This window comes from Sapajus apella, unplaced genomic scaffold (genome assembly GCF_009761245.1).
Source record: "Sapajus apella isolate SASKATOON/1434 unplaced genomic scaffold, GSC_monkey_1.0 scaffold34, whole genome shotgun sequence".
NCBI lineage: Eukaryota > Metazoa > Chordata > Mammalia > Primates > Cebidae > Sapajus > Sapajus apella.
Window position 1 is genome coordinate 15,083,745 of NW_022436974.1, and position 12,945 is coordinate 15,096,689.

A 12,945-nucleotide genomic window follows, 5' to 3' on the forward strand; every position below is an offset into this window, starting at 1 on the left:
AAAAAAAACAAAAAAAAAAAAAAAAAAAAAAAAAAAAAAAAAAAAGGGAAAGGCTCCTGTTTGAAGAGCTCTTAGTCTGACACTGATTTTAGAGCATAGGAAACCACAAGGTGTGTGCATTTCAATGAGATGCTAAAATGAGCATGTTATTAAAGGAGGTAGAAGAGAGGCAGTAACTCAGAAAGGCAGAGCCCATTCCGGAGGACATTTGTTTTACAAATATTAACTGAGCCCAACATCATGCATACAGAAAGCAGCCTGACTACCTGGAAAGCCTCTTCTACCAGGAAGGCAGCCTAGCAGGATCTAGTTCTAAACCTGGCAAGGCCACCAGAAAGAAAGCGGCATCAGGCAGTGAGGGGCCCTATCAAATTCCAGTCTGTTCGGAGCTGGCTTCCTGGACATCCTGGCCTTGATTATGGCCCAGAAGACTAGAAAGCACAGCCACAGATGAGAAGAGTCATGGCAGGAAGCTGAGTCAAGCCCCAATCTGGGGCAGGAACTGCTAAATCCTAGACACAGAAGCAATTCAATCGGTGGCAGAGCTATTGACAATTCTCTACCAGTCCCACCCATATAGCCTTCAACATGGGTTTGGAAGACACCATTAATAATAGTGAGAAAATTTCAAGTTGACTGTGGAAAGTTGGGCTGGGCTGGGCTGAAATAAACTTTATATAATTAGATCTATTTTGGGTTGTTTTGTGTTGTGCCCAGCCAATATAAAATTGCAGTTTAACAAAATGTCTGAGAGTTTATTATTAAAATACTCCCTAAATGATTCTGGTACATTCACTCTTTCCACATGTGGGAACCATTGCATGATACAGGTCTACATTGGGCATCATCAATACATTCTGCACACCTGGCCAATTAAAAGCATGAATAAATGATTCTCTCCTGTCTATTAGGAGCTCACATTTTAGAGCAAAGGCAAAAAAGTATTATTTTGAAGGGCCCTTCACAGAGTATTTTGACTTGCCAAGGGTCACAAACTGTATTTCAGCCAGATTTATTTATGGGTGGGGGAATAATACAGAACTCCTACATAAGCTATTCATCTTATTATTTTTAAATTTTTTATTTTTTTAATGAATGAGAGGTTCTTATGTTGCCCAGGCTGTCCTCGAACGCGTAGCCTTGCCTACTGAAGCACCATAACAACTGGCCTGAGCCACTGTGGCTCCCTTATTTTATCAATTAGAGTCAGGGTCTCACTCTGTCACCAGGGCTGGAGTGCAGTGGTGTGATCATGGCTCACTGCAGCCTCAAACTCTTAGGCTCAAGCGATCCTCCTGCCTCAGCCTTCCAAGTAGCTAAGACTACAGGCATGTGCCACCACACCTGGCTAGATTTTTTTTGTAGAGTTGAGGTCTCACTATGTTTCCAGGACTGGTTTCAAACTCTTGGGCTCAAGCAATCTTCTGCGTCAGCCTCCTAAAGTGCTGGGATTACAGGCCTGAACCACCACACCCTGCCTGGTTGCGACTCAGAACTGGGACTTAATTTGCAACCAGATTCAGAAAGATAAACCAAGCCTTTCTTATGTGAAATATTAATAATTCAAAAAGTGATTTTTGCAATGAAGAAAAATAATGGGCCATATAGTACAGGGTGTCAATTCAATCCCATATACTTCTTACAATCAATGATTTTCTGGCAACCCAATATGTAATGGTTTCAGAATTAAACAGACACACTTCCCTCACTCATTATGCAGAAGTGTAACAAACCACCCAACAGTTTTTTATTCCACATCAGCCTGGGGTACCTAAAGCAAGAAAGGTGAAATGAATCTGCTTTAATTCACATGAAGTCTTGCTATGCATCAGAAAATAACCATGAAATTGGCCAGGCGTGGTGGCTCAAGCCTGTAATCCCAGGACTGTGGGAGGCCGAGGCGGGTGGATCACGAGGTCAAGAGATCGAGACCATCCTGGTCAACATGGTGAAACCCCGTCTCTACTAAAAATACAAAAAAATCAGCTGGTCATGGTGGCGCGTGCCCGTAATCCCAGCGACTCAGGAGGCTGAGGCAGGAGAATTGCCTGAACCCAGGAGGCGGAGGTTGCGGTGAGCCGAGATCGCGCCATTGCACTCCAGCCTGGGTAACAAGAGCGAAACTCCGTCTCAAAAAAAAAAAGAAAATAACCATGAAATACCAAGAATCTTTGTAGAAATCCACCAGCTCAATTCCAAAGTGATAGTCATTTTCTGTAAATCACAACAGGGGAAACCCAGAGGTGATCCCTGAAAGTAGGGGAAGTTACAGACTTTACAGTGTTGGCACTGTGGTCTCTGATTAAAGAGAAGCCAACTAGCACTTTTTACTTAAGGTTGTATTTTTGCCTCCCAAGTAGTTGGGATTACAGGAACAATGTTGGCTCTACTCCCAATACCCTTGGTAAAAGCCATCTGGACTCATTTTCCCTAGATTACTGTGTTTCATACTGCAGGCTGAGATCCATTAGCAGGTTGTAAAATCAATTTAGTGAGTTAAAACCAGCATTACAAAAAGAAAAAAGAAAGAAATAGAAAATTTCAGAATGCATCATACTTTAAGTGTATTGTTTCATGGGACTTTTAGTATGTGTCTATGATTGGGGTATTATGTATAGTGTGTATGTGTGTATGATTGGGATATTATGTATAGTCTATTTCTTACTGTGGATTGCATTTAAAAAAATCAAAAACTTACTGTCCTGCATGATACCTTGTTCAAGCCTGATGATGCAATTAAGTAGAATGACTGTCCCCTTTGCCTCAAGGGAGGATTGTAATTCTTTAAGCACTTCTGGGAAAGCTGACCAACATTTCTTTAGACTTTTGCCTTTCTCAGGCATTTGCTTAAAGATAACTTTAAAATCACTCAGTTTCCACCAAGCCTTTTTCCAGTATTTTGTAGTAGATGATACACTCAAGGCCACATCTTATTCCTTTCTCACCCTATTTTTTTTCTTCTAAACACCCCAAGACTTCATCCTATTTGTTATCTCGCCTGGGCACAGTGGCTCACGCCTGTAATCCCAGTACTTTGGGAGGCAGGTGGATCACTCGAGTCCAGGAGTTCCAGACCAGCCTGTCCAACATGACGAAACCTTGTCTCTACTAATGATACCAAAAAATAAAAAATAAATAAATAATAAAAAATGAGCTGAGCATGGTGGTGCACACCTGTAATCCCAGCTACTCAGGAGGCTGAGACAGGAAAATCGCTTGAACCCAAGAGGTGGAGGTTGCAGTGAGCCAAGATTGCACCACTGCATTCCACCTTGGGCGACAGAGTGAGACTGTCTGGAAAAAAAGCTGAATTACTTTTGTACAGCCTTTCCACTCCCCTGATAAGAACAAAATACTCGTGTGTATGAGACACAAATACCAATTTTATAATTTCTAGTATTTCACATAAGAGGTAAAGGCTCTTATGTTTGAATTTAAAATGACTATGAAGGCCGGCGTGGTGGCTCACACCTGTAATCCCAGCACTTTGGTAGGCCGAGGTGGCCGGATCACAAGGTCAGGAGTTCAAGACCAGCCTGGCCAACATGGTGAAACCCTGTCTCTACTAAAAATACAAAAATTAGCCGAGCATGGTGGCATGTGTCTGTAGTCCGAACTACTCGGGAGGCTGAGGCAGGAGAATTGCTTGAACCTAGGAGGCAGAGGTTGCAGGGAGCCGAGATTAGGCTGCTGTACTCCAGCCTGGATGACAGAATGAGACTCCATCTCAAAAAAAAGAAAGATTATGAAAATAAGATTCATGTTAACAATTTAAATTAACTTTACTTAGAATGACATTAAATGGCAAAATTTAAAATATCATGACAAGTTGAGAAATTGTTGAAGAATGGAAAAAGCTTTACTGTTAGTACCTTTAACCTCATTTTTCCTTTTATTTATTTATTTTTTTTTTTTGAGACAGGGTCTTGCTCTGTCACCCTGGCTGGAATGCAGTGGTATAATCACAGCTCACTGCAGCCTCAGCCTCCTGGGCTCAAGTGATTCTTCCACCTTAGCCTCCCCAGTAGCTGGGTCTACAGGTGCAGACACACTCAGCTAATCCGCAAATATTTTGTAGAGATAGGTTCTTGCTATGTTTCCCAGGCTGATCTCAAACTCCTGTGTTCAAGCAGCTCTCCTGCCTTGGCCTCACAAAGTGCTGCGATTATAGGTGTGAGCCACCGTGCCCAACCTTTTCTGTTTTTTGTTTTTGGTTTTGTTTTTGAGAAGGAGTCTCACTCTGTTGCCCAGGCTGGAGTGCAGTGGCACAGTCTCAGCTCACTGCATCCTCTGCCTCACGGGCTAAAGAGATTTCCATGCTTCTGCCTCCCAAGTAGTTGGGATTACAGGAACATGCCATCACGCCCAACTAATTTTTGTATTTTTAGTAGAGACGAGGTTTTGCCATGTTGGCCAGGCTGGTCTCAAATTCTTGACCTCAGATGATCCACCCACCTTGGCCTCCCAAAGTGCTCAGATTACAGGCGTGAGCCACCACACCCGGCCCACTTTGCTTTTTAAACAAGCAATTTGCCTTTTCATTTTGCACTGGGCCATGGAAATTACATAGCTGACCTTGTCCTCAGGACTAGAAACACAACCAATAGCATCCTGTGTTCCTCTTGAATTATTCTGCATTTCTTTGACGAGCTGGGCATAGGCTTCATGAGGTACAAGGGGCTTGAGGAAGACTTTGTTCTGAAATCCAAGAATCCTCACTGTATCCTTTACCCAAGCTCTGGCATGTGTCGTCATGACTTTGGCTCCTTTGAGGGCAAAGAGCATACTTTTGGCCTGAATGGACATTGAGTATGGGGGTGCTTAACACCTCTGCTGAACAGGTCTTGTCCACTTTTGAGTTGGAGGACAGGTCAGCTAGGTGACAGGTCTGGTCCACTTTTGAGTTGGAGGGCAGGTCAGCTAGGTGACAGGTCTTGTCCACTTTTGAGTTGGGGGGCAGGTCAGCTAGGTGTGCACTTCCGAAAGAGCCCTCACTGTCCAAGGTATAGTTGTAATCCAGGAAAGAAATGAGCTCCATGATGTGCCACTACATGGAGAACTCATGGGTATCACAACTCTGAAACTCTTGATGAATGATTACTGGGAGTTTAGATCGTGTCAGGCCCTACACTATGGAGTAGAGAGATGCCACCCTTGGTTCCCATTGTCCAAAAACAAAACCAGGAACTTCCACATCTTACTGTCCTTCAAATTGGTGTGAAAGACTTTGGAAGAAACTGCTGTCCTGATGAGCACCTTGTCTCACCACAAAAGGCTACAACAGGGATATGGCATCAATTGGATCCTCATCCAGCTTGAAATAAACTATGGAAACTGCTTTTCCTTAGGACCTGATAGAGATGAGGATGAAGTTCTGGGCTTGGTAGAGACTGAAGTAGCCTGGCACATTAGTGGCCATGACTGCAATGGAAGTGGAAGACATGATGGTAGTAAGGAAGATGCCAGAATCACCCATCAGCTCTCTTGGCTCTATCATACTTGCCCACGTGGCACTCAAGTATCCTGGTAGCAAGTAAGATAATTACCTCTTCAAATAATTGCCTTCACTTCATTCTTTTTTTTTTCTGGATCTTCAATTAGTTACGTCTTTTCATTTTGTACTCTATATTTCTTAATCTCTCATATTCTCCATTTTCTTGATTCTCTGTGCCACATGCTGGGTAATTTCTAAATATCGCCTCAAATTCACTAATCTCTATTCAGCTGTGACTAATCTAATAAGTCAGTTGAATTTACTTCAACAAATGTATTTTTCATTTGTAAAAGCTCTATGTTTCCCTTTCATATCCACCTGGTCAGTCATTATAGTCTCTGTTTACTTATTTTTGTGACTTTAGTTTTCTTTGTTTCATTTATTCAACCAATAGTTATTGGACCCCTGTCATAGGAAAGGCACTGCTCTAGGTGTTAACATTATACCAGTGAAATAAAAATGCTGCTGTCATATAGTCTACATCACAGTGGGAGAAGAAATACAATAAACCAAATAAACAAATTATGCAATATAGTAGGTAATAATTGAAATGGAGAATAAGAAAGCAAGGAAGGAGGAAAGTAGAGGAGGGAGAGTTGCAATTTTAAAATAAGGTGGCTGCTTTATATAATCTGAAAATTGCAATATCTAAAGTTTTTGGTGGTCTAAGGGTTTTTTTTTTGTTTGTTTTCAATTCTTCAGCTATAGAGCTTGTTTCACTGACTATCTGGTGATCTTTTACTGTAAACTATTTTGTTGACTTAAATCTTCAACAACTTTAGGAGCCTCCTTAATACTTATTTTGTTGGTTTTGCTAGTATCCACTTAAAGGGTTATCAAACTATGGCTTGTGGACAGAATCTAGCCAACTGCCTGTTTTTTGTTCTTTTTTTTCTCCTGCCTCAGCCTCCCAAGTAGCTGGGAATACAGACATGTACCACAATGCCTGGCTAATTTTTTTGTGTTTGTAGTACAGGCAGGGTTTCACCATGTTGCCCAGGCTAGTCTTGAACTCCTGGGCTCAACAATGTGTCCGTCTTAGCCTCTCAGAATGCTGGGATTACAGGCACGAGCCACCGTGCCCCGCCACTGCCTGTTTTTCTAATTAAAGTTATATTAGTACACAGTCATACCCAGTTGTCTATGGCTGCTTTCACCCTGCAGCAGCAGAGTTGAATAGTTATGATGAGACTATATGGCAAAGTCTAAAATGTTTACTATCTAGCTCTTTACAGAAAAAGCACCCTGATCTACAGAGATAATACACAGGAACTAATAAGAACAAAACTGAAATGGTCACTACCATATGCTGTTGGGGCAAGTATAATTTGGTACAAACTTAATGAGAGAGAAATATCCTATCTAATTCTTAAATAAGCTTGAGAGTTACACAAAGACTTGTGAACTGGGCTGTTCATCAAAATATTATCTATAATAGCAAAAATCTGGAAGCAATGAACATGTCCAACAAGGCATTAAATAGATAATGGTGTATTCATGGAAATGTATGAAAAGATATGCAAACAGAATAATCTATGAAGAATTACTGGGAATCTGAAAATGCAGCATACAAACAATATATTCAGACAATCGCAATTCTTTTTTTTTTTTTTTTTTTGAGATGGAGTTTTGCTCTCGTTACCCAGGCTGGAGTGCAATGGCGCGATCTCGGCTCACCGCAACCTCTGCCTCCTGGGTTCAGGCAATTCTCCTGCCTCAGCCTCCTGAGTAGCTGGGATTACAGGCACGCGCCACCAGGCCCAGCTGATTTTTTGTAGTTTTTTTTAGTAGAGACGGGGTTTCACCGTGTTGACCAGGATGGTCTTGATCTCTTGACCTCGTGATCCACCCGCCTCGGCCTCCCAAAGTGCTGGGATTACAGGCGTGAGCCACCGTGCCTGGCCCACAATTCTTTAAACTTATACACACAAAATACACCCCATCACTAAAAGCAGTTATTTATGAGTAGTAAAATCAAAGGTAGTTTTCAATTTTTCATTATACTTCTAAATAAACTGCATATATAATTTAAAAATAACTTTTTAAAGTATAAGCATGGTACTGATTTTTTTTAAAGTCTTCTTAGAAATACAGAGTAAATTTTTACAGATAAAATGAAGTCTTGAATGTGCTTCAAAACAATCTGGGGTAGATATATAGAAAAACATTGGCTATGTATTGATAATTGTTGAGGCTTGACTTGGTACACTGGATTCACTACTTTCTTGACTCTTCTGTACATTTGAAACTTTCAAGTACAGAGTTAAAAAAAAACAACTCTGTCTTTTCAGAAACATACTAGCCAACACATCAAAGCTAGTTTTATCCTTCCTAAGACACTGTGTAAGAAATATACTTGACAATTACTGGATCAAAGAGGAAATTAAAGAGAAATGTAAAGATCTCTTGAAAGCCCGGCACAGTGATGCACGCCTACAGTTGCAGCTACTTGGGAAGCTGAGGCAGTAGGATCACTTGGGCCCAGGAGTGCAAGGCTGCAGTGAGAGCCATAACTGCACCTGCGAATAGCTACTGAGCTCTAAGCCTGAACAACATAGTGAGACCCCCAACTCTAAAAACATATAAAGATATATTGAGACAAATGAAAATGGAAACACAACGTATCAAAACTTATGAGATGCAGCAAAAGCAGTTTTAAGAGGGAAGTTTATAGCATTAAATTCCTGCTTTAAAAAAGATCTCAAACCAACAATCTAAACCTCGACATCTCAAGTAACTAGAAAAAGAACAAACTAAACCTCAAGTTAGAAGGAAGGAAATAAAGATCAGAACAGAAAAAAAAAATGAAATAGAAAAAAGAAAAAGAAAAGGGAAAAAAAAGCTAAACAAAACTGACAAACCCTTAGCAACACTTAATAAGAAAAAAATGACTCAAATCAGAAATGAAAGAGGAAATATTACAACTGTTAACACACAAAGTGTCCAATCAAAGAAAAGCCCAACACTGGGCTTTTCTGTTTCTACTAAACATTTAAAGAATTAATACCGGCTGGGCTCAGTGGCTCACGCCTGTGATCCCAGCACTTTGGGAGGCCAAGGCAGGTAGATCACCTGAGGTTGGGCGTTCAAGACCAGCCTGACCAACATGGAGAAACCCTGTCTCTACTAAAAATAAAAAATTAGCCAGGCATGGTGGCACATGCCTACAATCCCAGCTTCTCAGGAGGCTGAGGCAGGAGAATTGCTTGAACCCGGGTGGGGGGAAAGTTGCAATAAGCCAAGATCACACCACTGCACTCCAACGTGGATGACAGAGCGAGACTCCATCTCAAAAAAAAAAATAAAGAATTAACACCAACCCTCACATTCTTCCCAAAAATGAAGAGAAGGGAATACTTCCAAACTTATCTTACAAGACCAGTATTGGCCCGATACCAAAACCAGACCAAGGACACTAGCAGAAACAATACCCCTGACGAATGCAGATGCAAAAATACTCAACAAAATACTAGCAAACCATCATCTTCAGCAATATATTAAAAGAATCATCCACATGGACCACATGGTATTTATTCCTGGGATGCAAAGATGTTTAAACATATGCAAATCAATAAATGTGATCTGTCCTATTAACAGAATGAAGGACAAAAACTATACATTATCACAATAGATGGAGAAAAAGCATTTGACAAAATTCAACACCCTTTCATCATAACTCCCAACAAAATATGTAAAGAGGAAATGAATGTTCCTCAACTCAATAAAGGCCATGTGTAACAAGTCAACACCTAATATCTAATAGTGAAAAGATGAAGGCTCTTCCTTTAAGACGAGGAACAAAGTGATGGATATATTAGCCTAATCTGCTCATTCTACAATGTATACATGTATGAAGCATCACAATGTACCCTATAAATATATACAGTTGGCAATTAAAAACATGTAATTTCTTCTTGATTTCCGTTTCCTGATACAACTTCTAAGACCATTGAGATCACTTGAGTGAAAAGGACATTTTTTATAAGTTAATGAGATAACTGGCAACTGGGGGCCTCCAGATAACATCCATTAGGAAAAGAGATGTTACTTCCTCAGTATTTCAGGGAAAGGAGAGAGGGCCAAAATAGAGTATAAAGAATGTAGCTGATAAGTGGCCTGTGAGTTCTCTCTCCTGGACCTTTCATTATCTGCACTAGCTTTAACACTCAACGTTCCAGCCTGGCCAACACGGTGTAACTCCATCTCTACTAAAAATACAAAAATTGTCTGGGCGTGGTGGCACACATCTGTAATCTGAGCTACTTGGAAGACTGAGATAGGAGAATCGCTTGAGCCTGGGAGGTGGAGGTTTTGGTGAGCCGAAAATGCACCACTAGCACTCCAGACTGGGCAACAGAGTGAGACTGTCTCAAAAAAAAAAAAAATTAAACCTCAAATCCACAACAAAGAATGGAGTTGTGAATAATATATTTCTAAGGACCAAAAGGAAAGATAATATTCTCACCCAATTAATCATGCAACAGGAAGGATTTCATCATGCAGTATTTTGCAACAAGAACCTGGGCAATCTTATTATTTTGCTAAAAGGATATGACAGTATTCCTTGTCTTTTATGAAGTTTGTACATAAGAATTTACTTGCTATAAAGGTTTACTTCTTAAAGTTCCTATTAAAATTTCTAAAAAACAAAGGGTCCACTGGACCAAGACGGTAAAAGACAGTCAGTTTTCCTGTTTATTCAGACGTAAGCATTACACTATTATCAAGGAAGTAAACTACGCTTCAGAGACAGCTCAAAAAAGGGCAGTGTCAAATACCGTACAAGATATCAAAACCAAACTTTAAAAATATACAGATTTATAGAAACAAGGTTCATGAATCTTTTTAAAATCTTGACAAAATTCAGTCTTTTGTATTTTTCTCTGGCTCACCTGATTTTACCTCCAACCTTAAAGCTAAGGCTTTATGATCATTCAGGCTTTCTTCACTCCTCTGCTTCAGGTTAACTGCTCCACATGTGATCTTGGTCTTCACTCTTTGGGGAATTTTTGCCCACAAATAAATGCACTCTTCCTTATGTTGGAGACAAAATAACCAACTATTCCCAATCTTAGGATCTGAATCTACTTAATCTCTCTTAGTAACATCCTTCTAGAAAAGAGGCAACAACTCATTACATGGACATACTTGCCATCTCTTTCATGATCCAACCCACTGCATTTAAGCTTCTATATCCTCCCCTCCTTTGCACTAATGGTATCTCCTTTAAGGTTACCAACAGCCTTTTTGCAAATCTAATGGCAGTAATATTTTTTTTTCACTATAAAGAAAGGTTATATATAGTTAAACATTATCATAGGTTCTAACACTATAGAATTTTAAATATTACTTGTGAAACTATTACGTAAGACATCATTTAAAAATATATAACCATAGGAAATATAATCGCCAATAATTATAAACACTTAAAATATATTTGGGGCTTATCATGTCAAATGCTCTAACTGCCTCTGTTCTAACTGCCTCACACATATTGAATCATTTGATCCTTACAATAACCGAGGCAAGTATTGTTATCCCTGTTTTATACACAAGAAGCCACGCAATGAGAAGCTGTTTATCCAAGGTCACATGGTAGCCAAGCCAATATATGAATTCAGTATATTTCTACAGCCTATACTTAATCTCTGTATTACAAAGCTTTCTCCGGTTAAGAGAACTACAAAAAACAAGCATTACAAAAAGGCATAATTTTATCACTTTCAATTTGTTCTTTTTATCACAATGAAATAACTAAACACACAGCTTTACAAAAATAAATTTTTATTAAAAGCAGTCGAGTCTGAGCAGGAAGACAGTACAAAGAATGTAAACAATGTAAACACTACATTCAGCTCAGCCTGATTGAATGCTGAAAGACAACTCTAAATGCTCTACATGTCCTTACTAACAAGATACATTAATTCTATTTTACACAGACAACAAACACACTCTAATTTTGATTAGGCAAAAGTATTTTATCGAAGTCGATCCCAGCGCCAAATACTGGCATCATCACAAACAGCTATAAGAATGCTGCTATCCCTGCTAAAACTGGTTTGTCGAATAGCAGCACCACATTTATGATGAGTCAGTGTTGTACATCTAGGGAAAAAACATGACAACAGGTTAAAGACCACACATAACATCATCAGTGTCTACCCTAAAACAGTGGATTAGAAAATAAGCAGATGTTCTAAGTCATACAAAAAGCATTTAAAACCAGGATATACTTCACTAAAAGCTCAGTCTCCCATTTTATAAAATGTGGATATATTTTAAGTTGAACAGGCACTACATAGTTTGTATAAAAAGAGAACTTGTCACCAAGGTACTCAGGAAAAACAAAAATTTATTGGAATAAAAAAGAATGACTTTAACTCAGAAAGCAGTAAATATTAAAAATGACTGAAGGATGGTACTGCAAATATAAATTATCTTCTCTACACTGGCATACAATTGTGGAGAAAAGGGCTGAAATTTTGAACACAAATTTCTAAATACTTACTTAGCTTTATGAGGATCTTCTACTTCTAAATCCCAAACATAAAGTTTGCCAACTTGATTGCCCAATGCAAGCATCTGTATAAACATATTTTTAAAAACATTAAATTAATAAAATTACCAGGTTCTAGGTAATTCGAGGAATCCTCAGACATCTTTCTTATTTCAGAAAAAGCTCAGTTCTAGCCTCTGTACTCTTGACTATTTCTGTGGGCCTTATACTCCTGATTTGTAAACAGAGATAAAAGCAATTAATACATCACAAGTGTCTTGAGCTTATAAATAAGAAGGCATTTTGCAAACTTATGAAGGGCTTTACAAATGTACATGGTTGACATGGTACTTACTTTTTCTTTTGCCTTCAAGAATTACAGCAAAAGCTGTGGAAAGCTCTTCCAAAGTTTTCTTACAGAAATAAATACCCAGGTAATTTGTTACCACAAAATCCTAACAATAGATTTCTTTAAATTTTTAGGTAGTATTTTATCTATCTTCGATTCTGAACTTTTCTCTAGGAAAAAGTTATATACATAGATTAACAATCTAATTACTAAAACATTAAGTCTTAAGTCTTATTAATGTGTTTTTTTTTTTTTGTTTTTTTTTTTTGAGACAGAGTTTCACTCTTGTTACCCAGGCTGGAGTGCAATGGCGCGATCTCGGCTCACCGCAACCTCCGCCTCCTGGGTTCAGGCAATTCTCCTGCCTCAACCTCCTGAGTAGCTGGGATTACAGGCACGCGCCACCATGCCCAGCTAATGTTTTGTATTTTTAGCAGAGACGGGGTTTCACCATGTTGACCAGGATGGTCTCGATCTCTTGACCTCGTGATACACCCGCCTAGGCCTCCCAAAGTGCTGGGATTACAGGCTTGAGCCACCGCGCCCGGCCAAGTCTTATTAATGTTATGGTAATGTTTATGTTGTGGAAGATAAACACCTCATTTC

General features: G+C 39.4%; 1 protein-coding gene across 3 annotated transcripts in view; it reads right to left on the bottom strand.

Moving 5' to 3' along the window:
• Positions 1 to 11,261: 11,261 nt before the first annotated feature.
• Positions 11,262 to 12,945, bottom strand: part of EED (embryonic ectoderm development) — a 36,635-nt gene continuing 34,951 nt past the window's right edge. For 2 of the 3 annotated variants that reach the window (XM_032295846.1, XM_032295847.1), the window contains 2 exons: positions 12,003 to 12,076; positions 11,262 to 11,599 (listed from right to left, as the gene is read on the bottom strand). In XM_032295846.1, the coding sequence (XP_032151737.1) occupies positions 11,473 to 11,599; positions 12,003 to 12,076 (201 nt within the window). In that variant the 3' untranslated portion in view covers positions 11,262 to 11,472. Of the gene's footprint in view, positions 11,600 to 11,998; positions 12,077 to 12,945 lie in introns of those variants that run through there. The other variant, XM_032295848.1, reaches the window with a different exon arrangement.